Here is a 24,474-nt window from a genome sequence, read left to right on the forward strand (position 1 = left end):
AACACAAGCCGTAAACCTTAAACAACCCACAGCGTATCTACTGAACAGACCTCTCTGCAAAACCCTACCAGCAGACGAGCTGAATGAGCCCCGCCTCCACTCACTCACTCAGAGATTCACTGGTTGACGATCACCCATTGATCTGATTGGTTCCAAGGTGGTTTGTGACGTCAGAAACACCAGCGATTTCAAAGCGTGTTTTTGAGACTGTCTTTGGTGTGTGTTGAAGTGTATTAAAAACACCACACACACACAAACAACATTAAACGCTGGGTTTACACCACAGGAGGACTTTAACAAAGCTGCTAACCACGTGAGAGACGAGGCACAGAGAGCTTTATGCTATTGAGAGAAATACCCAGATGACATGAACAGAGCCAGAGAGAACCCTCGGCCGATCGGTGTTAGAGCTCGCGGCACAAAGCAAATCACTAAAACACAAAAAGAGAAATGCCGAAAGCACTGGACAGACGAAACAGACGAACATTCGGATGCTGTTTGGCCTTAAACAAAGAATATGAATTGACAGAATACTTGAGGAAACTGAGTACAGACTCAGTGAACCCACACACACACACACACACACACACTGCTCATCACATCTCTTCTGCACAGAGAACAAAGACAAAAGCGGTTGTCATGGCGACGGCTGTGTCTCTGTGAGGCGTTTGTTCACGGAGCCTCTCGTGTGTCCGTCCCGTCCAGCGGGTCCGCATGAGGAACAGCGCCAGCACACAGACCCGGCCTGGTGGAGGACGAGCAGTGCGCACACACACACACACACAGCTTCAGGCCTTTACAGCGCTCAGGAGATGTGCAAAAAAGGAACTTTAAGACGTAATGTATTTGTCAGATTTTAATAAAGCACACAGCGGGCTCTGGTTCAGCAGAGATGGAGAACAGTGATTAATATCGCTCCGCAAAACACACTTCATTTGCTTCCTTCCATTCACAGGTTCTGCTGGCGACCGTGTGTCCAGACCGTACGCCGCTAGCCCGACGCGACTCCGCACTCACACTGATACAGTCACATGATCAGTTTATGCATGTTTAGTTGTGCATGTATTGTCTGGATAGATGTATTAAAACTTGAAATCATAAACATTGATCAGCAAACAAACAAGAGTTCACCATGTGTGTGTGTGTGTGTGTGTGTGTGTGTGTGTGTGTGTGTGTGTGTGAGTAAAGCCTCGGGTACCCCAGGTGGAGATGTAGAGTGACGAGTGTCTCCAGAAGTCTTGGATTAAAGGGTTTATTTCAGCATCTCTTTATGAAGGGTCAGAGTTCAGGCTGAACACACACTCAATGGAGGGACAGAAATCTCGGACTCATTAAAATCATCTTCATTTGTTCTGAAGACGAGCGACTCGTGGGTTTGAAGGACACGAGGAAGAGCAAAAGATGAGGGCTTGAGTGTGTGTTTGATCTGAAGACTAACGCAACATCCGTAATGATCAGTGTTGGATCTGCAGTGCGAATCTACGTCAGAATGACGTTGACCTCGGCTACCTTCGTGGCGGGGCGTCTGGGTTTGCTCTCGCGCGTGTGGACCCTGGTGTGGTTCTTGAGTTTAGCGGCGCTAACGAAGGCTTTGGGACAGTATCCGCAGGCGAAGGGCCGCTGGTCGGAGTGCGTGCGCCGGTGTCGTGCTAACTCCGACGAGCTACGGAACCGACGCGGGCACGCGGCGCAGGAGAACGGCCTCTCGCCGGTGTGTGTGCGCTCGTGGAGCGCTAGCTCGGCACCGGTGAGGAACGTGCGCTCGCAGTGTGCGCAGGCGTAGGGCCGCTCGCCTGTGTGGATCAGGTGGTGTCGGTTCAGCGCGAAGGCCTTAGCGAACATCTTCCCGCAGTAGTGGCAGGGGAACGGGCGCGCGCCGCTGTGCGCTAGCAGATGCTCCTGTAGCGAACGCTTGAACTTAAAGGCTTTGTTACACTGCGGGCAGGCGTGCGGGCGCGCGTCGGCGTGCGTCTTGTCGTGTTTGATGAGCTCGCCGAGCGAGAGGAAGCGTTTGCCGCAGTGTGAGCACAGGTAAGGTCTCTCGCCCGTGTGCATGCGCTCGTGACGCCGCAGGATCGAGACCTGCGTGAAGCTCTTGCTACAGTGCGGACACGCGAACGGGCGCTCGCCGGTGTGTGTGCTCATGTGTTTCTGGAGCCCGGAGCGAAGCCCAAAGCGTTTCCCGCAGAGCGAACACTGGTGCGGGCGCTCGCCGGTGTGCGTTAGCTGGTGGCGCCTCACGTCGCTGCGCCGCGTGAAGGTTTTCTCGCACTGCGGGCACTTGAACTGGCAGCGTCTGCGGTGGCTCTGCCGGTGAGCGGATCTCAGGATCAGTGTGTCGAAGCCCTCGCCACACTGCTCGCAGCGGTAGGTGTGTGTGGCGCTGTGGCTCCGCCGGTGCGTAGCGAGTGCGGCAGGATTAGCGCTAGCGTCTCCGCAGATGGAGCAGTAGTGCGGCGGCTCGCCTGTGTGGCTCCTCTTGTGGTGCGCCGTTAGCTCGCGCAGGTTAGCGAAGGCGCTCTGGCACTCGCGGCAGGTGAAGCTAGCCTCGCCGTGGATCTTGCGGCAGTGTTTGGTCAAGTCCCAGGCGTGCTGGAAGGTCTTCTGGCACTGCGCGCAGTGGAACGGGCGCTCGCCGGTGTGTGTGAGCTGGTGCCGCTGCACGTCGGAGCGCCGCGTGAACTTGCGCCCGCAGGTGGAGCAGGCGTGACGAGCGCGAGGGTTGTCGCCGGCCTCCGGCTCGGCTCCGCGGGTTCTCCGTGCGCGGGACGGGCCGCTGGAAGCTTCTGGATCGTCAGAGGCGTCTGTGAGGAACATCAGAGAGAAATTCTGACATGGCATTCTAGTGCGGTCACATTTTAAAAATGTGAGGAATTATAAACACTTCTGATTGGCCGTTGTGTTCTCGCACTCATCGGATATGTCTGTGATTGGCTACATCTAATCAAGCCCCATTTATAATCATTACTGGAGTTTGTGATTGGTTTATCACAGCGATCTGGTCTTGTTCTCGACGGACTGATGTCATTCTTCACTAGTAGCTTTAGCGGTAAATCATTTTAATCTAGTAAAAGCACAGCTCTCTCACCTTTACGGTCTCCATGTGGTGTGACGGCACTCCTGAAACAGACAAAATATTTACAATTAATCATTTAGCAGACGCTTTCATCCAAAGCAAACAATAGAACCAGGAGAACGGACAATAGGACAACAATAGCTATTGTTTTAATAGCTATAGAAGAGAAAATAAGTGTTAATGGAAGCAAGAATAGTATTAAAATGCAAGAATATCTTGAATGAATGTTTGTGAGTGTTAGCGTCTCGCGTCACGCACCGCTGCTCCGGGCCGGCCGCCGCCGGGCCTTCTGGGGTTTTTACGCCCGTGGACTCTGGAGTTTTCCTCGGCCTTCCTCGCCCTCTCCGCACCGAGGGCTTCTGGGTGACGTCTGACACGGGCGCCGGGGCTTCCTGCGGTGTTATGATGTCACGTCCTGCGTCAGGCGTGTGTGTGTGGTGCTCAGGGTCCGGCGGGACGGGCCGGTCCTCCTGCAGCCCGGCGTCGGGCGTCTCGGCAGGGAGGAGAGCAGGGTCTTCAGTCGCTGGAGCCTCGTCCTCCATCAGCTCCACCTCCTCCACCTTCATCACCTCCTCCTCCTCCTCCTCATGGCTGCTCAGCTCCACCTCCTCCATCTTCATCACCTCTTCCTCGTGGCTGCTCAGCTCCACCTCGGTGTAGTCGGTGATGATGATGGAGTCGGGCTGGACGAACAGCACCTGATCCGAGGCCAGATCCGCTCGAGCCGACGGAGGGACTGAGAGCGAGGACACGATGCAGTCGCCGGAGGAGCGCGGAGCAGCGCCTGAGAGAGAACACACACTATCTGTGAGACAAACCCGGAGAGTTTATGATTATGATAGTAAACTAATATAAGTTTGCAACATAGGCCTGCGTCTGTACGGCTTAAACTACTGCAGTTACAGATGATGGAGTCTCGGCGCGTGCTATAATACACTGATCTACAAATGCACACATAACAGAGAAGTGTGTGGTTGCCTGTGTGCCAGCTGTGTGTGTCTGCGCTGAAGAGCCGGTGCTGCTGCAGGAGGAGCCGCAGGTCGCTCGGGTCGCTGCGCATGCAGTCCTCCAGGCCAGCGGGGGCAGGAGAGAGCCACGACACCGTCTGCAGCGACAGAGGGAGAAAATGAACAAACGCTTGGTGTCATTTCAAACCAAATCACAGAATCGCTGAACAGGCCGGACGCACAACATGGGCTCAGTTTGGGGTGGAAAGAAAGTGTTTAAAGTCACAGTGAAATTATAATGGACAATTATAGTTGTTATTTTATTGGTTATTGCAGTTTATTGGGAACGATTCATCGGTGCGCATCATCATTAGTGTCAATAATCTTGAATCAGAATCAGTTCCTCTTCAGCATCTCTTCTCTGATGATGTGGGCGGGGCTATAACCTGTCACTCACATGAGATCAGCCAATAGCAAACCACAACCATCCAATCAGTTCCCCACAGACACAATCAAGCCCCGCCCACACTTGCTCTCGTTCCTGATTCGCTTCTCTCGATATACGACACAACAGAGGAGAAGAGACCAGCGCAACTTCCCTTTCCTGCCGTCTTTAAAATAAGTTTGAAAGCTTTTCCCAAGATTTAATATCTGCTTATAGCTGTGTCTAAGAAAGAGTGTGCACCTTCTTCAAGTCCGGCACAGGAAGCAGTTTCTCCAGGCTGGAGAGCAGATCCCACATCACTTCCTTTAACGCCGTGTCGAACCCATCGCCATATTGAACAGGAAACACTTCCTGTGTGAGAGACACAGACAGGATGTTCTCACACACACACACACACACAGATCAGTGAAGGATGAAGCGGATGTGTGTCTAACCTGGAAGAAATAAGCTTTCTCAACCGGGTCTTTCAGAAGCGCCAGAACCAAAGCTTTGAAATTAGTGACGCAGGTTCTCAGATCAGCATCAGGAGCCTGAACACACACCACACAACACCGTCAGTACTGACCAGACCAGAACACACACCACACAACACCACCATTACTGACCAGGGGCCGTATTCACAAAGAATTTTAAGGCTAAGGCCGTGTGTCCACCAAAGCGTTTGTATCCAGCTGAAGACGCTAGCCGCTGTGCTGATGACGCCGTGCTTTGGGCGCTTGAGAGCGTTTTGGCAGCGCAGCGTTTTTTCCGTTGAGATGTTTCGTTGCTATGATACTGAATATATGCAGCAGTTTGAATGTTGTGACAGTTGGTCGGTGTGGTTTAGTCCCGCCCCTCCTCCACTGTGATTGGACGGCTGGGTAAAATGTGACAGTGATGAGCACTGCGTTTTATCCAAAGTTGAACATTTTTCAACTCCCAGCGACCAGTAAAAACGCTGGGCGCTCGGCGTGAAAAAAACCGTTCAGCGCCTCGGTACGCTCATGCCGTTTAAAAAACGCAGCGCTCCCATTGAAATCATACGGCAGGGGCGTGGAAAAGCGCTTTGGTGGACACACTGCACTGATCTGCACACAAATCTTCTCCCATTCTCACGCTAAGTTTTGCTTGATATCCCAGTGCCGAATTTCTTTTCTTCTTTTTATTATATTTTTATTTTTATTTTTTCCGCACCATCTGGGTCAGCAGCAGTCACCGATCCTGCGTCCAGTCGGGCTTTCTTTTCCGTTTTGGCGAGTTCATACCCATCAACTATTACATTACTTCAATAGCATCATTTCTTTGCTTTAAGTAGTCTAGTTAGGCTAATAGGATGTCAATTAGCCAAGCAAGTGTTAACGCAAGTGTCGTTTTTCATTATTAGGCGAGTGGAGGTTTTCATTAGGGTATTAATAGGCACCATTCAAGACGCGCCGCGTTCTCCTTTTCCCGAAGCGCTCCGGTTGGTGACTTAAGGCCAATTTATACTTCTGCGTCGAGGGTACACCGTAATGTGCGGCGTTGGCTACGCACGTAGGCGACGCCGTTATGAGCATTTATACTTCTGCGTTCAGGTCTTGTTGCTCTGCAGTACTGCTCCAAAACGCTAGTTGGCGGCGGAGAGTTTTAATGTTCCACTGTGTTTAGATTCCTCGCGGCTAGGGTACTACAAGCAATAGCGATTGAAAGAGAGTGGATCATGTTGGAGTTGGAGCTTATTGAGGTGGAAAAACAGTTCACTGTAGTGAAATTACTAAAACTGAAAGGCAGAAATGAGAGAAGACTTCGGAGGAGATGGTACGTGTGGAAATCATAGACAGTGATGGAAATGCGTGAGAAGGTACGTGCGGAAATGCGTAGGAGGAAATGCGATGCTACCAAGCCGACCAATCAGCGATCTTGCGGTCCGCGTCGTCGCGACGTGTAGTTACATTTTTGAGGAGGTGCGCGTCAGGCGACGGCGAAGGGTACGCGCAATGGGACGCGTCTGTGCGTATGCTACGCCGTACCTACTGCGCGCACCCTACGCAGAAGTATAAATCGGCCTTTACGGTGCGCTCCATACGGACATGCTTGGAAAAAACGAGCACACACTGCGTGCCTACATTTAAAATAACGAACTTGAGAGTGCAAAAGACGCGATATGTGAACACTGCAGGCCCTTAGGCTACCTTAATTTAATTTAATTGACGACTTGTCTCTCTCTCTGCCTTTTTAGAATTACACTTCACTGCACAAACATGTCATTATATTTGCATTTCGATGACATTACTATTATTATTTTGTGTTGGGCTTAGACATGTTTAGATGTCGTAATTCCATGATTTGTTGTGTTATGTTCGACATGATGGCCCTGTCATCGAACAGCCAATCACCGTGATCATTGCGAGGAAGCTCGTGCGTGAGAACTGACGTCATCCAGAGCAACGAAGGCTCACTCTTACTTTAGGAGTTGTCATTTTTCCTTACTAAGATCAGGTCTGCAAGGCGTTGAGAATAACTTTTAAGAGGAAACTCCTAGCTAAAATATTTTATTGTGATTTAGGAGTACTCCTAGTGGTAAGATAAAATTCTTTGTGTATACGGGCCCTGACCAGAGAAAACATGACCTGCAGAATCTCTCTCATATCTGATGAAGTTTGCTTCTGTTTATTACTGTGAAGCTGCTCTGAAAACATCTGTACTGTATAAAGCTGTACTATACAAGGTTAGTGTAAAGGGTTAGTGTATAGGGTGAGTGTATAGGGTGAGTGTATAGTATATAGGGTTAGTGTATAAGGTTAGTGTATAGGGTTAGTGTATAGGGTGAGTGTATAGTATATAGGGTGAGTGTATAGGGTGAGTGTATAGTATATAGGGTTAGTGTATAAGGTTAGTGTATAAGGTTAGTGTAAAGGGTGAGTGTATAGGGTGAGTGTATAGGGTGAGTGTATAGTATATAGGGTTAGTGTATAAGGTTAGTGTATAGGGTTAGTGTATAGGGTGAGTGTATAGGGTGAGTGTATAGTATATAGGGTTAGTCGTGTACCGGCTGTCCAGGCGTCGTGTCTGGAAGATGGAGTTTGTCCAGATGAGCCTGAATGTTCCTGAGATCCACCGGACCGCGACACAACTCCAGAACCATCTTCAACAACACAACACACGGAGTCAGACACAGTCACACACAGAGTCAGACACACACACACACACACACACACACACACACACACAGAGTCAGACACACGCAATCAGAGACACAGTCAGACTCGCAGTCACACACACACACACACACACACTGTGTGACACTGACCCGCGCTCTCAGGCCCAGCATCAGCTGTGTTCTCCGTCTGTATCCCAGCACCTGCGGCAGCGTCTCCGTCACCATCGACACAAACTCCTCCAGCTTCCCATAATGCACCAGGCTCTTCTGCTGCAGCACCTGCCACATGAAGGCAGACATGAGGTGTAGAGGAGGAACCAGCAAACGCAGAGACGCCAGGGGGAGCCCGCCTGCGGACACACACACATTCAGAATCAGACACACACACACACACACACACAGTGTTAAAACTTCACAAAGAGAAATATTAACTTTAATGTGTTGTTAATTACAGGAGAGCCAGAACATTATCACAGTCAGAGAAATCTGATAACAAAAGTGTCCAGAATACAGATACACAACAACAGGTCCAAGATTACAAAAAGGACAATGTAGAAGACAGAGCAGTTAAGATTTTAATAAACAAACAAACGTTTTGAGTCACGTACTCCCTGCAAGTATAACACACACACACACACACACACACACACACACACACACACACACACACACACACACACACACACACACACACACACACACACACACACACACACACACACACACACACACACACACACACACACACACACACACACACACAGCCGGTCTGCGCTGATTAGCGCAACAATGATCGTCTTTAATGATCCGTCAGTGAAACTGCACGCGCTGCTCCTCGATGTAATACTGCCGCTGTTTGAATGAAGAATCATCGCGACTCTGACCTTTAGTTTCAGTAAAATCAGCTCTTTGTGATTTATTTACCCGTGTTTGTGATTTCAGCGCCGTTTTCTTCGTCCATAAGGAACGATGTTGAAGCTTTTCAGTGCGTTAGGCTCCGTGCGTGACGTCACATCCGGTCTGAAATACATAAAATAAAAGCGCTGCGATGCGTCAAAACGGCGCAAGAGTCTTTTTAACATCAATTTTAATATTAGTAATAATAATAATAACGAGAAGAAGATGAGGTTTTATATATTTTTAATACTTTTAAATACTTTTTTTAATTGTAAAGAACTTTTGTGTGGGCAACAAAGCTGTTATATTATAATATAAGTCAATAAAAGATGAAAAAAAGGAGTATACACCAAAGAATGTGTGTGTGTGTGTGTGTGTGTGTGTGTGTGTGTGTGTGTGTGTGTGTGTGTGTGTGTGTGTGTGTGTGTAAACAACCCACATTACTGTTTTTGTGTGTGAAGAGAATCCTCGGTTTCTTTTCTTACATTTATTTATTTCTACGGCTATACTGGCATCTAGTGGCGACACTAGTATTACATGCATTGCACTTCAAACACATTTGCTGTTAAGTGTTAACACTGTATTAATGGAAAATAAAATGAGATGTTTTACATAAAATTTTTAAGGAATTTATATAGAAATATACTCTGCATAATTTAAAGGCGAACGTGTATTCCTACACTTCAAATTACATGTTAGTTATAAAACGTTACAGATCCGTTTATATACAATTTAAATCCATATATATTTACAGTCTCGTTAATTCAAGCTTCATGTCCGTCCAGATAACAAGCACATATCTCATAGACTGTAAAAGGTATTTCTATATGATTATTTATGACGCATACATGTTGACATATTGTTAGAGAAGAGTGTGTCGCCCTCTAGCGCTGCGCATGCGTAACTGCAGCATCAACCACCAAAACATACGCGCACTCGTCACACTCTCATGAGTTCACCGCTTTATTTATTTCACTGATTTATCACCCGAATGTATTTGTAATAAAATAAAATAAAACTTTGAAGTAACCAGCCAGTGCCAATTCTCTTCAATTAGAGATTCTCTGGTAAGGATTTGGTAAGGGATTCTAATGTCGGTCGCCATGTTGCCCCTCCATCTTGAAAGTACATTAGCCAAAGAGGGACAATTAAAGCTTCGCCTTTCGCGTTTACGTTTGACTTAACACTCATGGACGAGGTCGAACTGGAAGCCATGTTAATCTTGGACTACATTGGCCACCGTAGGAGTTAAAACGAAATCGGAATTGAGAGGAACAGAAACTAATATTCACTAGATGACCATATATCTTTTCACCGCTAGATGGGGGTAAAATCACACAATATGGCTTTAAACACGTTGTTAAGAAATGTCATTACTTCTAATAGCAATGTAATTATTACATCTTATGGAAGATTGTCTGAACTTTACCCGAGTGTTGATTTTCGTATTTACGAATGTATTTCGTAGACAGTCTTTTTCACTTTCTTATGTTTGTAAAATTGAAAATAATATGAAATGTGTTTGGCTAGTATTTGTATTAGCCCATTTTATATATAAATGAAGGGTGCATAACATATTTATAAATGTACAAATAGTATTTCTAATATTAAATATCTTCAAAAACACACTGGCATCTTAATAATGCATGGCCGACCTAACCCTAACGCAGATTCATTGATTTTCATATATTTTCTACATATTTTCTGTAGTTATTAAACTAATTTAGTGCGCGTTCGGGGACTTTTATTTTGTAAATTATCTCTCGCGGCTTCCGGCTTCACAGAGCAGCTGCAGCAGCACGAGGACATCATCCTCATCATCATCATGGCTCCAGGAGGGAGAATAAACAGACCCAAAACCGTGAGTTTCTTCATCAGTGGGACTGAGTTCTGCTGATGAGTGTGTGTGTGTGTGTGTGTGTGTCGTGTTTTATCTCGTGATGAACCGGAATGATGAAGCACGTGCTCCTCCTCTGCGCTATTATTGGTTGCTTCACTAAAACTTGAAACACAACAAACGAGAGAAGAAAAACTAGAAAGATTATAATAAATCATCGGTATTATTATTATTATTATTATTAAGATAATGAATACAAATAAGCCTCATATGAAGAAAGGTTTTACTCTCGTTCTTGATTTTATTTACAAGGATAATTTACAGATCTGTATTAGATGTTGAATGATCAGTTTAGACTGTAATGTAAATGTGTGTGTGTGTGTGTGTGTGTGTGTGTGTGTGTGTGTTTCAGGAACTGGCCAGGAACCTGTTCAAGAGACGGAGAGTTCTGAGTCTGGAGAAGAGGAAGAAGAGACGCATCGTAGGAGCCGTGATCGACAGAGACCTGATCACCAGAAACCACCTGAAGAAGAGGAGGTGACACACACACACACACTCACTCACACACACACACACACACACACACACACACTCCTGAAGAAGAGGAGGTGACACACACACACACACTCACTCACACACACACACACACACACACACACACACTCCTGAAGAAGAGGAGGTGACACACACTCACACACACACACACACACACACACACACTCCTGAAGAAGAGGAGGTGACACACACACACACACACACACACACAGATGTTAACTGCAGTGTTTCTCAGCTCCAGCTCTAGAGCGAACATCACTCTCTCGGGGAAGAAGCGCAGGAAACTGATCAAGCAGCTGAAGCACATGGAGCAGGAGAAAGGTATCGAGAGTGTGTGTGTGTGAGAGAGAGAGAGAGAGAGAGTGTGTGTGTGTGTGAGAGAGAGAGAGAGAGAGAGAGTGTGTGTGTGTGTGAGAGAGAGAGAGAGAGAGTGAGAGTGTGTGTGTGTGTGTGAGAGAGAGAGAGAGAGAGAGAGAGAGAGAGAGTGTGTGTGTGTGTGAGAGAGTGACTCTCATTCTGATTCTGCTTCAGTGTGTCGATGTCAGACACTCATGTGTGTTTCTTCTCCTCACAGACGCCGCTGCACAGAAACACACACAGGAGAAACACACACAGAAACCGGAGAAACACACACAGAAACTGGAGAAACACACACACACACAGGTGAAACACACACAGGAGCCTGCGCTGGAGACCATGGATGTGGAATAACACTGAGTTTCTCATGATCGGACTCACGTCAGCCTTTCACTCGCTCACATCACTGTGAATTCAAGATGTGTGTGTGTGTGTGTGGGGTTAGTTATCAATATGAATTTATTGACCAATTCAAGCAAAATACTGTCCCATGATCCCCCAGAGTTCATGCTAATATGCTGATTAAGAGACATTTCTGTTATCAATGTTGATCATAAGAATAAAATAGTTTACTATATTCACATAGAAATCATGTTCCATATTTCACATTTTATACTTTATTGTAATAAATATGCTTTAAAAACTTTAATAATGTTCATAAATAGCTTTCCTGGAGCGCTCGCGACGCCACGGTGTTGGGGTAGACTCCCTCTAGTGCTGCGCATGCGCAACTGCAGCCTCGACCCCCAGCAACATGCGCGCGCCCGTCACTCAAGAGTTCACCGCTTTATTTGTTTCGCCATTCGTGTATTTATCAGCATGGATTTCCCTGACGGACTCTAGTGCCAACACACCCGAACGCATTCGTGATAACTGTGTAAATAAATAACTTAATTGGCTGCAGATGCGCTTCGTGTTTCTGAACAGCAGGCGGAAGTACGCACACACAAACAGTGCTTCCGGTGACTCACCTCCGCGGAATCATGGGTGATGAAGTTTTTCACTAAAACATGCAAAAAACATTTATAGATCTATATGAAGAGTTCAGATGCAAAAGCCTCTAAGTGCCATTTGAAATTTTCTTCTAAAATGATCATTTTTATCAAGCTTGTATATTTAAGTTCAGTAATTTCACTTAAATGGCAATGAAGATTACCTATTAATTGTTATTTAAGTGAAATTACTGAACTTAAATATACAAGCTTGATAAAAATGGTCATTTTAGAAGAAAATTTCGAATGGCATTTAGAGGCTTTTGCATCTGAACTCTTCATATATAGCTCACAGTAAGGCCGTATTTACATGTTTATAAGTTACTGTTAAAAATAAATTCCCCTCTGGAGAAAATGAAATGGAATGACTTGATATTTTCGATGCACACATTCATATTACTTCTAATAACAATAAAAACTCATGGAAGAGAACTTTTTAAAATCTAACCTTGATTTGCTCTGTATTCTTGTTTCTGTAATGTTGTATCTTTGTAAACGTTCAGTTTTCGTTAATCGCTGTCGTCACTCTGTAAAGCCGCTGCGCCGCCACGTGGACAAATGTGGAACTTCACCATTTTAAATGTAAAAGTTCACTCAGTTTTATTAAAAAAAAAAACATTTCATTTGTTACAACAGCTTATAGGCGTGACTGAATGAGCTGTACACATCTGTTTTATACAATGTTTTACAAGTAAAGCATGTTCAATGTACAAAAACTCGAGATAGTGGAAATTTCATGATGAGAAACCAAATGTTGGTCACCTTTGAACACATCCTCGCAAAGAATCGAAATAAAACATGAATAATGACGAGATTCTGTGGCGAATCAATCCTGCTCACTCCTTCAAAAGTGCTTTAGACATTTCTCCCACAATTCCAGCAACGACGTCTGACCCGTGACGCTCTCCACAGAAACATGAAGCGTTCAGTGGCGAGAGTTCGAACCCCGGCGGACCGACACACACACACACACACACACACTGAACCGCTCCTGTAAAGTGCAGTTAAGAAAACGGAAATGCTGGTGTGAGCAGAATCATAAAGGAACTAAAAACGTGGCGTTACCCAGAAGCCCTTGCAGAACAGGATTGAGATTTGGAACAGCTGTTTGACACACATTCATGATTGTCCTGAAGCTGCGACGGGCTGAACACCAGCGCTGGAGAGAGGAGAGCGTCTGTACACACACACACACACCCACACACACACACACACACACACACCAGCGCTGGAGAGAGGAGAGCGTCTGTACACACACACACACACACACACACGCACACACACACACCAGCGCTGGAGAGAGGAGAGCGTCTGTACACACACACACACACACACACGCACACACACACACCAGCGCTGGAGAGAGGAGAGCGTCTGCACACACACACACACACACAAGCGCTGGAGAGAGGAGAGCGTCTGTACACACACACACACACACACACACACACACCAGCGCTGGAGAGAGGAGAGCGTCTGTACACACACACACACACACACACACACACACACCAGCGCTGGAGAGAGGAGAGCGTCTGTACACACACACACACACACACACGCACACACACACCAGCGCTGGAGAGAGGAGAGCGTCTGTACACACACACACACACACACACACACACACACCAGCGCTGGAGAGAGGAGAGCGTCTGTACACACACACACACACACACACACAAGCGCTGGAGAGAGGAGAGCGTCTGTACACACACACACACACACACACACACACACACCAGCGCTGGAGAGAGGAGAGCGTCTGCACACACACACACACACACACACACACCGTGCTGTACTGACGGGACGAGACAGGACGACAGCAGCACTGAAGGACATGATGATGCTAGCTTATAAATACAGTATCTACACAGTATGTGGTACAAAAATAGTCGAGCTTTTGTGGGCACTGAGATTTAAAAAAGTGAAAAATGGCTGTAAAAAACGCTCAGGCACGAGGAGCCGTGACGCGAGCTCAGGGCCGGCGCTCCGGAGAAAACAGTAGAAAAATAGGAGTAGCGTGTGTTGGCGGCGAGTGGCTCACAGTGTGTGCTGCTCCAGGCCTGCAGGGGGCGCTGTGGGGATTTGGCATTGGGTGAGCGTTTGATTCAGGACTCCAGGATTAAGGCAACGCATCACGTCTGTGTGGATTTAATAAATCTTTCTCTTTAAAAAAAAAAAAAAATGTACAAATTTCTTTTAATACAAAGCTCTATGGCGTAACCAATAAACACTGTATAGAAAATATATAAATATGTTTTCTTTTCTTTTAAAAAATGTACAGGGAGCCGCCAGACCCGACGCAAGTCTCCAGACGGATATTTACACGTGATGGGGGCGGGGCTCAGGATGAGTCTGCAGGGCGGGGTCTGGGTCGAGGGGCGGGGCCTGTGCTCAGGACGAGTCTGTGCAGGGCGAGGGCGGGGGCGGGTACAGGTGGTGTGAGTAGCTGCGGTCGGTGTAGGGCGAGGGTGGGCAGCTCTCGCAGTTCTCCTCCGCCGACAGGTACTGGCTGCGCGGTGTGGGCGGCGGTGGCAGTGGCTCCGAGTCGTAGTTCACGTCGCTAGCGTAGCCCTTAGCAGCCGTGGATGTGGGCGGAGCCCGGCGGCCTGGCGTGTAGTCGCTGTCACACACGTCTGTGCTGCACGGCGTCGTCGGCGGGGCGAAGTGTCGGTAACTGTACGGCCTGTAGCTGCAGAACACACACACACACACACACACACACACAGTCAAGCGCTGCACGCCGTACACCTCGGCACCTGTGTCGCGCGGCGTTACCTGTACGAGCGGTGCGTCGACGGGCTGTTGGACGAGTAGCCCAGCTCCACGGTGTACTGAGACCTCACGGTGGCCGGAGACGGGGGCGGGTTCAGGATCTGCACACACCAGAACCTCATATTACTGTGATCAATGTTATATTAGTAAATATTAAAGTATGATGCATGTAGTAGTACATGAACCAGCTGTGATCCCACTGTGTATACAAGTAGAGGTCTAGTGGTGAGACGATAATGTCGATTATCTAAAGAGCTCAAAGCAACTTATAATGTTTAAAGAAAAGCTCATCTTTCCTTTCTGATCACGTTTACACTGAAATAATCAGCGTTTTTAAGGAATATCAATATGACCTTCTTTGAGTTTTTGATTCGTCTATACAGTCAGATCCAATCAGGAAACACTGCTTAGTGTATTAACGAACATAAACACTGAGCAACGCATCTGTTATTGTGTTAATAATGATGAATCAGAATCAGTCACACACAGTCAAGCCCCGCCCACACGTGTTCTACTTCCTGTTTCACTCGATATACGACACAGTAGAGGAGAAACGAGCAGCGCAACTTCCCTTTCCTGCCGTCTTTATATGAAGCGCTCCTATAATGATCTGAGTGTGTGTGTGAGTGTGTGTGTGTGTGAGTGTGAGTGTGTGTGTGAGTGTGTGTGTGTGTGTGTGTGAGACGGACCGGAGGGAAGAACGGGCCCTTGGTGCTGGACGAGCTGCTGGACGAGGCGCCGGTCACATGAGCGCGGTCGTACGGCAGCCCACTGCTGCCTCCCATGATGCTCAGCGAGCCAATCACAGACTTCCCCCGAGACATGCCTGAGAGAGAGAGAGAGAGAGAGAGAGAGAGAGAGAGAGAGAGAGAGAGAGAGAGAGAGAGAGAGAGAGAGAGAGAGAGAGAGAGAGAGAGAGAGAGAGACACGTGAGCAGCGAGCCGGGGCTGGACACACACACCTCTGCACACACACACACACACACACACCTGGCAGCGAGCCGCTCAGAGAGCCGGGGTGAGGCACGTATCCCAGAGGCACCGTGGAGGGCCCGTGGACCACGAAGTCGTTGGTCATGGTCTCGCCGTCGTCCTTCATCTGAGGACACAGCACTCGCTGGCACACGAAGTACACGGCGCCCACCACGAACAGCACCAGCACCACGCCCACGATCGAGCCGATGGTGTTACTGGGGGGAAACGCCGGCTCCTCCGTCGCGTCTGAGGACCACACACACACACACACACACACACACACACGGTGTCCTGAATCCTCTTGTAGATTCATATTCAATTACATTTTCCTGCCGGTCATGTCTGTTCGGTATGGACGTGTGTGTCACGTGTGTGTGTGTGTGTGTGTGTGTGTGTCACGTGTGTGAGTGTGTGTGTGTACGTACAGCAGCCGATCTCGTCCGAGTTATCCGTGCAGTCGGTGTTGTGGTCGCACTTCTTGTGCCGGCCGATGCACTGGCCGTTGGCGCAGGTGAACTGATCCATGGGACAGAAAACTGCAGGGGGAGAGACAGGCGTCAGGGAACGAGCAGAACACACACACACACACACACACACCGTCTTGTGGCCTAGATTATTTTAAATCTGTCTCATCCATTTCCTGTTCCCCGTTTATGGTGTGTGTGTGGCAGTAATACGGTGACCTCACCCTCACACTTGCTCTCGTCGGAGCGGTCCTGGCAGTCGACGTCGCCGTTGCAGCGCAGCGAGAGATGCACACACTGCCGGCTGTCGCACTGGAACTCCTCGTCCGAACACACCGGACACTCGCGCTCGTCACTGCTGTCGTCACACTCCGCGAAGCCGTCGCAGCGCCACGCCTGAGGGATGCAGTCCACCTCGCCCGACACACACGAGAACTGCTCCGGGGAACAGGTGGGCGGCTCTGGGGAACACACACACACACACACACACACGAGTAAGAGAGAGAGAGTGTGTGTGAGAGCCTGAGGGATGCAGTACACCTCGTTAGGTTAGGTTAGAGGTTAGAGGTTAGGGTAACTGCTCAGGGGAGCCGGTGTGTGTGTGTGTGTGTGTGTGTGTGTGTGTGTGTGTGTGTGTGTACCTCCACAGGAGAGCTCGTCCTGCAGCAGCACCAGGTGGACAGGACACGAGCAGCGAGTGGTTCCGTCTCCCTTCACGATACAGATGTGAGAGCAGCCGCCGTTATCAGACGTGCAGGGGTGTTTATCTGCACACACACACACACACACACACACACACACACACACAGATCAGCTAACAGGATCAATACTCACACACACACACACACACACACACAGATCAGCTAACAGGATCAATACTCACACACACTCACACACACACTCACACACACACACACACACACACACACACACACACACACTCACTGTACTCCTGGATGTCGAGCTGGTGTACGGCGTGGATGTCGCTCAGAGACGCGATGCGCGCCTGGATCTTGGTCCGTCCGTCGCGCGTGACCTTGTGTATGCGCTCGATCATCTGCTGCTGCCGGTCGATCCAGTACAGGAAGCTCCCGAACACCGTCAGGCCCACCGGCTGCAGGATGTTCGAGTCCTCGATCACGATCCGATTGGCTCCTGCGGAGAGAGGGGAGTGGTCAGGGGCTGAGGGGCGGGGCATTTACTGTGAGTAATAACCCTGAGCCGTTCGTCACTTGCACACATGTATAATTCTATGTGCACTTCTACAGTTTCTCTGTGTATATACACCGTTATTCGACACACGTGTGTAATTTGCATTCTTATCAAGTTCATTTTATGTATTAATTTAATTTGATTTATTTTTCTCGTTCCTCGTTTAGGTAAAGCTTAATAAAGGATGAAGACGGAACACGCGACTGATGGTCACGTGATCACGCTTGACCTTTGCCCTCACCGGACAGGTCGCTGCTCTCGATGCGCCGCAGGTCCATGTCGACCCAGAAGAGTTTGGCCAGCTCGTTGTCGATGGCCAGCGCGGCCGGCTTGCCCAGATTGCTGAAGAACAGAACCTCTCGCTCCGTCCCGTCCAGCGCCGACCGCTCGATCTTCGGCGAGCGCTCCTGCAGGTTCGTGAAGTACATGTACCTGTGGAGGAGACGGCACTGAGGTCACATGACGGCACAGGGCAAGATCACATGACAGCACTGAGATCACATGACGGCGCTCACCCTCGCTCAGGGTTGACCACGATGGCGCGGGGCTTGTCGTGTTCTCCGCGCAGCACCACCCCAACCCGCGAGCCGTCGAGCCGCGTGACGTTGATGACGTTGGTGACCTCGCTGGTCCAGTAGATGAAGCGGCTGTAGACGTCGATGCTGAGGTCAAAGGGCTGGAGGCCGAGACTCGGGCCACCGGACACCACCGTCACACTCTGAGGAACACACACACATGAGACCACTGTCACACACACACACACACACACACCAGACCACCGACACACTCTGAGAAACACACACATCAGACCACCGTCACACACACACACACACATCACACCACCATCACACACACACACACACACACCTGAGGAGCTAACCCTACTGTAGATGTAGTAGTCTAGAATCGAATAGTATTTGATGGACTGAAACTGAACGCATGTTAGTCAGACGTCTCCAGCACACACTAAACAACACATCTAATGATTCATGAATGTACACTTGAATTCAGAGAGGATTGTGGGTAAAAGTAGGGAATAACACCACAAGATGTCTGACCCGATAGTGCCCTACATGGTGTGTGTGTGTGTGTGTGTGTGTGTGAGACCTGGTTGCCGTCCTCCTGCGCGCGGCGGATGAGGTTCTGCTTGGAGTCGATCCAGTACAGGTGTCGGTCCAGCGGGTCGTAGTCCAGCGCGCGCACGTTCCTCAGGCTGTGGATGGGCAGGATGATGTCGGGACTCTGCAGCTCGTCGATCACCATGCGGTTGATGGCCGTCTTCTGGCTGAACAGCAGGAATGATGTGGGCGCTGCGGGACAGACGGAGTCATGTGACCACTCATCTCGCTCGACCCAGCGTCGGGAACGGATACGGTTATAAAATCTAAATGTGGATTCCTGTGTGTAACTCAGCATGAGTGTGTGTGCTGTGCTCGTGTGTGTGTCGGTGCACTGCACCCGCAGCTCTTAAAGGCACAGCGCTCATATTCCTCCGTCTCTATAATAACACAACAGGACACGGAGAACACACACTGTGCCTACATCTCTACTGTATATTTGATGGATGAACTGCAGATATTCTACATCTGAGGAGTTCCTGAACCTGACAATCTGAAACTCTGTTAATGTCAGTCGTAGCTTTTGTTGCGATTGCTAGTTTTGTGAGTGTTCTTGTTTTAAGACTGAGTGTTTGTTGCGTTTAATAATGCTGAAGTGTGAGAGTTCTTCAGCTGATGATGCTCACACACAGTCACATGTTAGATGACGCTAGCGCTGCGCAGACGTAGCACTCACCGCTGCAGGTCTTGTTGTCGTGGTTGAGCGAGTAGTGCGCGGGGCAGCCGCACACGAAGCCGCGCACCGGCACGGCGAGGCACAGATGCGAGCAGTGGCCGTTGGTGACGGCGCAGGCGTTCCAGCCGGCCTGACGCGACGAGTGGAACACCAGGATGTCCATGACGTAGTCCAGGTGCCCCTGTATGACGGTGCGGTTCTGCCCGCTGGTCTTGTTGGCGCGCTCGATGCTGCGCTGGCTCCAGTCCGTCCAGTAGATGTAGTCCTGGTACTGGGTGAGTCCGAACGGGTGCGGGAGGTCGTCGGCGATCACCTCGCGCTCCAGACCTGAGGACATCATGACAACAGACACGCGTTAGCTTTACAGCGGCGGCTGATCATGATCTCACTGTTCGGACTGGAGTTAGTGTGTAATGTTGAGGTTAGAGTGTAAACAACATCTCACACACACACTCAAAGCTCAGAGCAAACGGAGAGATTTACTTTAAGGACTACAACAAACGGCTGGTAGAACTACACAAGCTTCTTCCTGGGTTAGTGACATCACCAACCCTTTAATTTACATAACCCCGCCCCTGGGACGCGATTTATAGATTATCATGAGAGAATATGCTAATCACTGACTAGAAGATACTAGCTACACATCAGCTGCATAAACTCTTCAACTAACCAATCAGAGTGTCCTGTTGCTTCCTCGAGTCTCTCCATCTTTATCTGACTACGGTTTGAACATAAAAGGCTAAAAGTTTCGGAATTTTTCAGTGCATGTGTGTGTGTGTGTGTGTGTGTGAGAGGTAAAAGGAGCAGCAGCTCATTTGCATTTAAAGACACACACACACACACACACACACACACAAGCGGTGTGTTTTTGCTCACCGTCAAAAAGTGACAATTTTAACATGTTATAATAAATATCTGGGGTATTTTGAGCTGAAGCTTCACACACACACACACACACACACACACACACACACCCTCTGGGGACATCAGAGACTTATTCTACATCTTTATACCACCCTTTAAATCCACATGATTAATCTATAAGATCATCATTTGAACATGTGATATATTTATATTGAACACTGCACAGGAAGCAAGAGCACGGCGGGCGCTCACCCATCATGTTGGAGGACTCGATGAGCGTGGTGTCCAGGTCGGTCCAGTACAGCCGGCGCTCCGCGTAGTCGATGGTCAGTCCGTTCGCTCGGCCCACGTTCGGCACCAGCGTGAGGCGTCCAGAACCGTCCATCGCAGACCGGTCGATCTTCGGCCGCCCACCCCACTCAGTCCAGTACATGAAGCTGAGAGAGAGAGAGAGAACGAGTGTGAGACACACACACACACACACCCCTCAGCCGGGTCACACACACACACACTCACCCTTCGGCTGGGTCCAGTGCCAGGGCTCGAGGGCTGTCCAGGTCCTTCCACACCAGAACCTGTCGGTGCTGCCCGTCCAGTTTGGCCACCTCGATGCGGTTGGTCCCGGTGTCGGCCCAGTACAGGTTCTTGCCCAGCCAGTCCACCGCCATTCCCTCGGGATAGTCCAGGCCGAACTCCACCACGTGCTCCAGAGCACTGCCGTTCATGAAGGCCCGACTGATGGTCTGAGGACGCCAGAGACACGTCACACACACACACACACACACACACTAGAGCTTTCAGAGAGAGAGAGAGAGAGAGTGAACGAGCATGTGTGTGTGTGTGTGTGTGTGTGTGTGTACCTTCAGCGTGATGTCGGTCCAGTAGATGCGGTTGTCGGTGATGTCGAAGTCGAGCGCGGACGCCTCCTTGACGCCGGTGAGGGGGATGGCCACGTTGTTGTTGTGCGTCTCGAGCGAGATGCGGCGGATGTCGGTGTGCCGCGAGAACAGGAGGAAGGCCTCGGGGACGATGCAGGAGCTCAGGTCCGACATGAGCTCGAGCCCGATGGGACACGCGCACGACACACCCTGGGGCTTATACAGGCACAGGTGACTGCAGCCGCCGTTCGCCAGCGCACACGGGTTCACACCTGAGAACAGCAGGGCCACACACACACACACACATCAACCACCCGAGCAGAACCTCTCTCTCTCTCACACACACTGCTGTTCCTCCACTGGCCACTAGAGGCGCTGCAGAAGAGACTCACTCCCATAGACCCGCAGCGTCACAGCAGGAAAACACATGTGAGCAGAAACTGGTTTTGCCCTTTATCGCTAATGTTGCTCTTCACGACAACTTCATTAAACTCATCCGTTTAAATGATATTAAGCCTTAAAGATGTGCATAATTAAGGGCGTGGCCACTTGAGTGACAGGTGGATTGCCGCTGATGTCACTGCTAGCCGTTTGTCTGCTGTGTGTTAGCGTCACGTCACCTCAGCTAATCCGCCTCGCTGCACATGTTTGTTTATCCGGGAGTGACGCGGCCAAGATGACGACAGCCGGCTCCGCCCACTTTAGGCTTTAAGATCGGTCTTCAGAAACACGACAGTTGACGTCACACACACTACACCCAGTGTTTTATACAGTCTATGGCATCGGTTCCCAAAGGGGGGTCGTCTCATGTTTTGTTAACTTTTTTCTGTTCAAAATTTAAATAATGAGCGAATTCATCCTGAATCCGTTTGTCTTATCCTGAACCGCTGTGGTACACCTATAATACGCGTTTCCATCGGGACTATTTTACAGTGGTTCAGGTCGCTGCCGCTGCGGAGTACTACAGTTCCTGCGCTCGTCACAGATGTACACAGAGGGAAGTAGTTCCGGCTACAGTGTTCTTCTGAAAAACGTATTAGTGTGTTAAAAACGCAAGTTTATTATCGCTCGCTAAAGCACCAAAAGCGTGGAAACCTCACACTGATAAAGCTTCACAGATAACTTGTGAGTATTGAGGCCGCAGACAGCAGTCATTCAGTAATAGCCTATATTCTAACTTTTTTATTATTTTTTTACCTACACACCACTGTGAATATTTCTGTTTTTGCATTTCTAATAGGGCCTATACATGGGCTTCTCCAAGCTTACGTTTTAAAACTGCAATGGGCCTACTGATGTTTTTGTTATTGTATTTTCAATATTATAGGCTATTATTTGTGCATAAACATGTCTGGTTATAGTAAACATACCGTTTGTTTAAAAAACAAAACTATTCTAAACTATTCTCTTGTCTCAGACAAAAAAAAAAGGTTGGGAACCACGTGTGAACTGTGTATACGAACTCCATCAGTCGTATAAAACAGATCCGGTCTGGACCTTGCACGCAAGACTCTAATTGGTGGAATTTCCTGCACTGCATCATGGGTAATGTAGTTTTTCACTAAACATTTTAATCACATTTTGCTTAGAGAAAGGGTCATTCCTCAACATCAATAACTCTTTTGCGCGAGTAGGTGTTATAGCAGCAAGCTCCGCCCCTGACGTGTAGCCCCGCCCCCTCACCAAAGGTCTGCGTGACGTAGGTGGCCTTGATGCCCATGAGGTCGGGCAGCTGGTCGATGATGACCTCTCGCTCCAGGCTGGTCTTGTGCACGCGCTCGATGCTGCGCCGCTGCCAGTCCGTCCAGTAGATGAAGTCTCCCAGCAGAGAGAACCCGAAGATGTGCGGGAGGTTCTCCTCCACCAGAACCCGCCGGCCCGAGCCGTCCATCTCCATCACCTGCGGAGACACACACACCAGCAGCGGTCAGGAACTTAATCACACTGTGTTTTTATATAAAAATACAAATAAGTAATAATTATAGTTAAGAAAAAAAAAGAAAGACTCAAGAATAAAAAAATAAAGAAATAAAGACGTGTAATAAAAATCATCCATCAGCATGGTGTATATAAATTGAATCTGGTGTGCCGTCTTGGCCAGGTCTCCCTCGGAAAAGGGACTTCCTGGTTAAATAAAGGTGAAATAAAAATTAAAAAAAAAAACATCCTCTGAATGAACAGGAAATGCTGCAAGGCTCGCGCGCAACACCGTATCCATGGAAACGGCGACTGTGGTTAATGACACCAGTCAATCTGAATTTAAATGGATGTCCAGCCGATGAAGGAACAGACCTTTAACCAGCTAACGGTCCTTTCGATAACACTCAACCTGCAAATCAGGTTTACTGGCAAACTGTCCTTCAGCTGTTCACAGTGAACAAATCAAACAACAGTCCTTAAAATAGCTCAGTGGTTCCCCCAAATTCAACTGAAAATGCAACTTTTAATGACTTCCGCCGTCTCAACATTAGGGTTATCAGAGTTCACGAGGTCAGAGTGACAGGAGCAGTGGCGTCCACAGTCACGGGTGTTCAGGAATAGGCCGCTCAGGTGAGCTGAATCATAAATTAGCCTCATCGTTTCTGTACAGGCGTTCTGACAAACACTTACTGAATCCGACACACACACACACACACACACCGTCTCTCTGGGGAAATGAAGTTTCCATCTTGGGTCGGTCGTGACCGCAGCGCTGTGGCTTTCAGACTCTATTCTAAACGGACCGGAGCCGCAATCGTAACCAGATGTGGCTAAAACCACAAGCCGACGGGACGAGTGTGTGTGTGTGTGTGTGTGTGTGGTCTCACCTCGATGACGTCGGTCTTGGCGTCGCCCCAGTAGATCTTCCTCTCGGTGTAATCGAGCGCCAGTCCGTTGGGCCAGCCGAGAGACGTGTTGACCAGAACCAGCCGCTCCGACCCGTCCAGAGCCGCGCGCTCGATCTTCGGCACCTCACCCCAGTCCGTCCAGTACATGTACCTGTGCACACGGGACACACTCTTCAGCTTCAGCACACACACGACCCATGACCCAGCACACACCCTGTGCCACTACATCACGAACTGGAGCGCTCACCCGGCGACGGGGTCCAGCACGATGGCTCTGGGCTCGTCCAGCTCCTCGGAGATCAGGATCTTCCTCATGGTGCCGTTGAGCCGGGTCACCTCGATGCGGTCCGTGCCGGTGTCCGTCCAGTACAGGTTGCGAGCGATCCAGTCCACCGCGATGCCGTCGGGGTGGTTGACCTGCGAGGTCACCAGGACCCGCGGGTCGCTGCCGTCGA

General features: G+C 49.1%; 3 protein-coding genes and 1 long non-coding RNA gene across 4 annotated transcripts in view; 2 read left to right on the top strand and 2 right to left on the bottom strand.

Annotated features, from left to right (window-relative positions):
- Positions 1-841: 841 nt before the first annotated feature.
- Positions 842-8,645, bottom strand: LOC120470901 (uncharacterized). Its single transcript, XM_039660581.2, has 9 exons — positions 8,511-8,645; positions 7,737-7,936; positions 7,476-7,571; positions 4,903-4,998; positions 4,709-4,819; positions 4,055-4,181; positions 3,335-3,860; positions 3,089-3,120; positions 842-2,804 (listed from the first exon to the last, which is right to left on the bottom strand). Exons 1-9 carry the CDS (start codon positions 8,545-8,547, stop codon positions 1,480-1,482), a joined length of 2,550 nt encoding a protein of 849 aa, XP_039516515.2. The 5' UTR covers positions 8,548-8,645; the 3' UTR covers positions 842-1,479.
- A 1,548-nt stretch (positions 8,646-10,193) lies between these two features.
- c4h11orf98 (chromosome 4 C11orf98 homolog) lies at positions 10,194-11,813 on the top strand. The gene is made up of 4 exons (XM_039660595.2): positions 10,194-10,344; positions 10,733-10,857; positions 11,111-11,196; positions 11,450-11,813. Exons 1-4 carry the CDS (start codon positions 10,309-10,311, stop codon positions 11,584-11,586), a joined length of 384 nt encoding a protein of 127 aa, XP_039516529.2. The 5' UTR covers positions 10,194-10,308; the 3' UTR covers positions 11,587-11,813.
- Positions 11,814-14,410: 2,597 nt separating this feature from the next.
- lrp6 (low density lipoprotein receptor-related protein 6) overlaps positions 14,411-24,474 on the bottom strand; it is a 23,421-nt gene continuing 13,357 nt past the window's right edge. The window contains exons 6-23 of the mRNA XM_089127112.1: positions 24,267-24,474; positions 23,999-24,170; positions 22,875-23,091; positions 21,174-21,463; positions 20,830-21,056; positions 20,566-20,750; positions 19,450-19,776; positions 18,763-18,965; positions 18,171-18,373; positions 17,897-18,087; positions 17,389-17,598; positions 17,085-17,210; positions 16,668-16,904; positions 16,405-16,515; positions 15,995-16,225; positions 15,695-15,831; positions 15,009-15,106; positions 14,411-14,922 (exon numbers count right to left, since the gene is read on the bottom strand). The exon at positions 24,267-24,474 is cut by the window's right edge and continues 189 nt beyond it. Of these exons, the coding sequence (XP_088983238.1) occupies positions 14,625-14,922; positions 15,009-15,106; positions 15,695-15,831; positions 15,995-16,225; positions 16,405-16,515; positions 16,668-16,904; positions 17,085-17,210; positions 17,389-17,598; positions 17,897-18,087; positions 18,171-18,373; positions 18,763-18,965; positions 19,450-19,776; positions 20,566-20,750; positions 20,830-21,056; positions 21,174-21,463; positions 22,875-23,091; positions 23,999-24,170; positions 24,267-24,474 (3,671 nt within the window). The 3' untranslated portion in view covers positions 14,411-14,624. The remainder of the gene's footprint in view (positions 14,923-15,008; positions 15,107-15,694; positions 15,832-15,994; positions 16,226-16,404; positions 16,516-16,667; positions 16,905-17,084; positions 17,211-17,388; positions 17,599-17,896; positions 18,088-18,170; positions 18,374-18,762; positions 18,966-19,449; positions 19,777-20,565; positions 20,751-20,829; positions 21,057-21,173; positions 21,464-22,874; positions 23,092-23,998; positions 24,171-24,266) is intronic.
- On the top strand, positions 22,424-23,196 carry LOC148965110 (uncharacterized). The gene is made up of 2 exons (XR_016150064.1): positions 22,424-22,736; positions 22,826-23,196. It is a non-coding gene; the product is annotated as an uncharacterized LOC148965110 (long non-coding RNA).

This window comes from Pimephales promelas, chromosome 24, assembly GCF_988280905.1.
Source record: "Pimephales promelas chromosome 24, fPimPro1.hap1.1, whole genome shotgun sequence".
In the NCBI taxonomy this organism is placed as follows: Eukaryota; Metazoa; Chordata; class Actinopteri; order Cypriniformes; family Leuciscidae; genus Pimephales; species Pimephales promelas.

Bases quoted from the DNA above. Each gene is read 5' to 3' on its own strand.
- c4h11orf98 (XM_039660595.2), top strand. From the start codon at position 10,309: ATGGCTCCAGGAGGGAGAATAAACAGACCCAAAACC. The intron at 10,345-10,732 runs GTGAGTTTCTTC...TGTGTGTTTCAG, and splicing joins GAATAAACAGACCCAAAACC to GAACTGGCCAGGAACCTGTT. The intron at 10,858-11,110 runs GTGACACACACA...AGTGTTTCTCAG, and splicing joins AACCACCTGAAGAAGAGGAG to CTCCAGCTCTAGAGCGAACA.
- LOC120470901 (XM_039660581.2), bottom strand. From the start codon at position 8,547: ATGGACGAAGAAAACGGCGCTGAAATCACAAACACGG. The intron at 4,182-4,708 runs GTGCACACTCTT...CTGTCGCTGCAG, and splicing joins CTGTGCCGGACTTGAAGAAG to ACGGTGTCGTGGCTCTCTCC. The intron at 3,121-3,334 runs GTGCGTGACGCG...TGTCTGTTTCAG, and splicing joins GCGGCCGGCCCGGAGCAGCG to GAGTGCCGTCACACCACATG.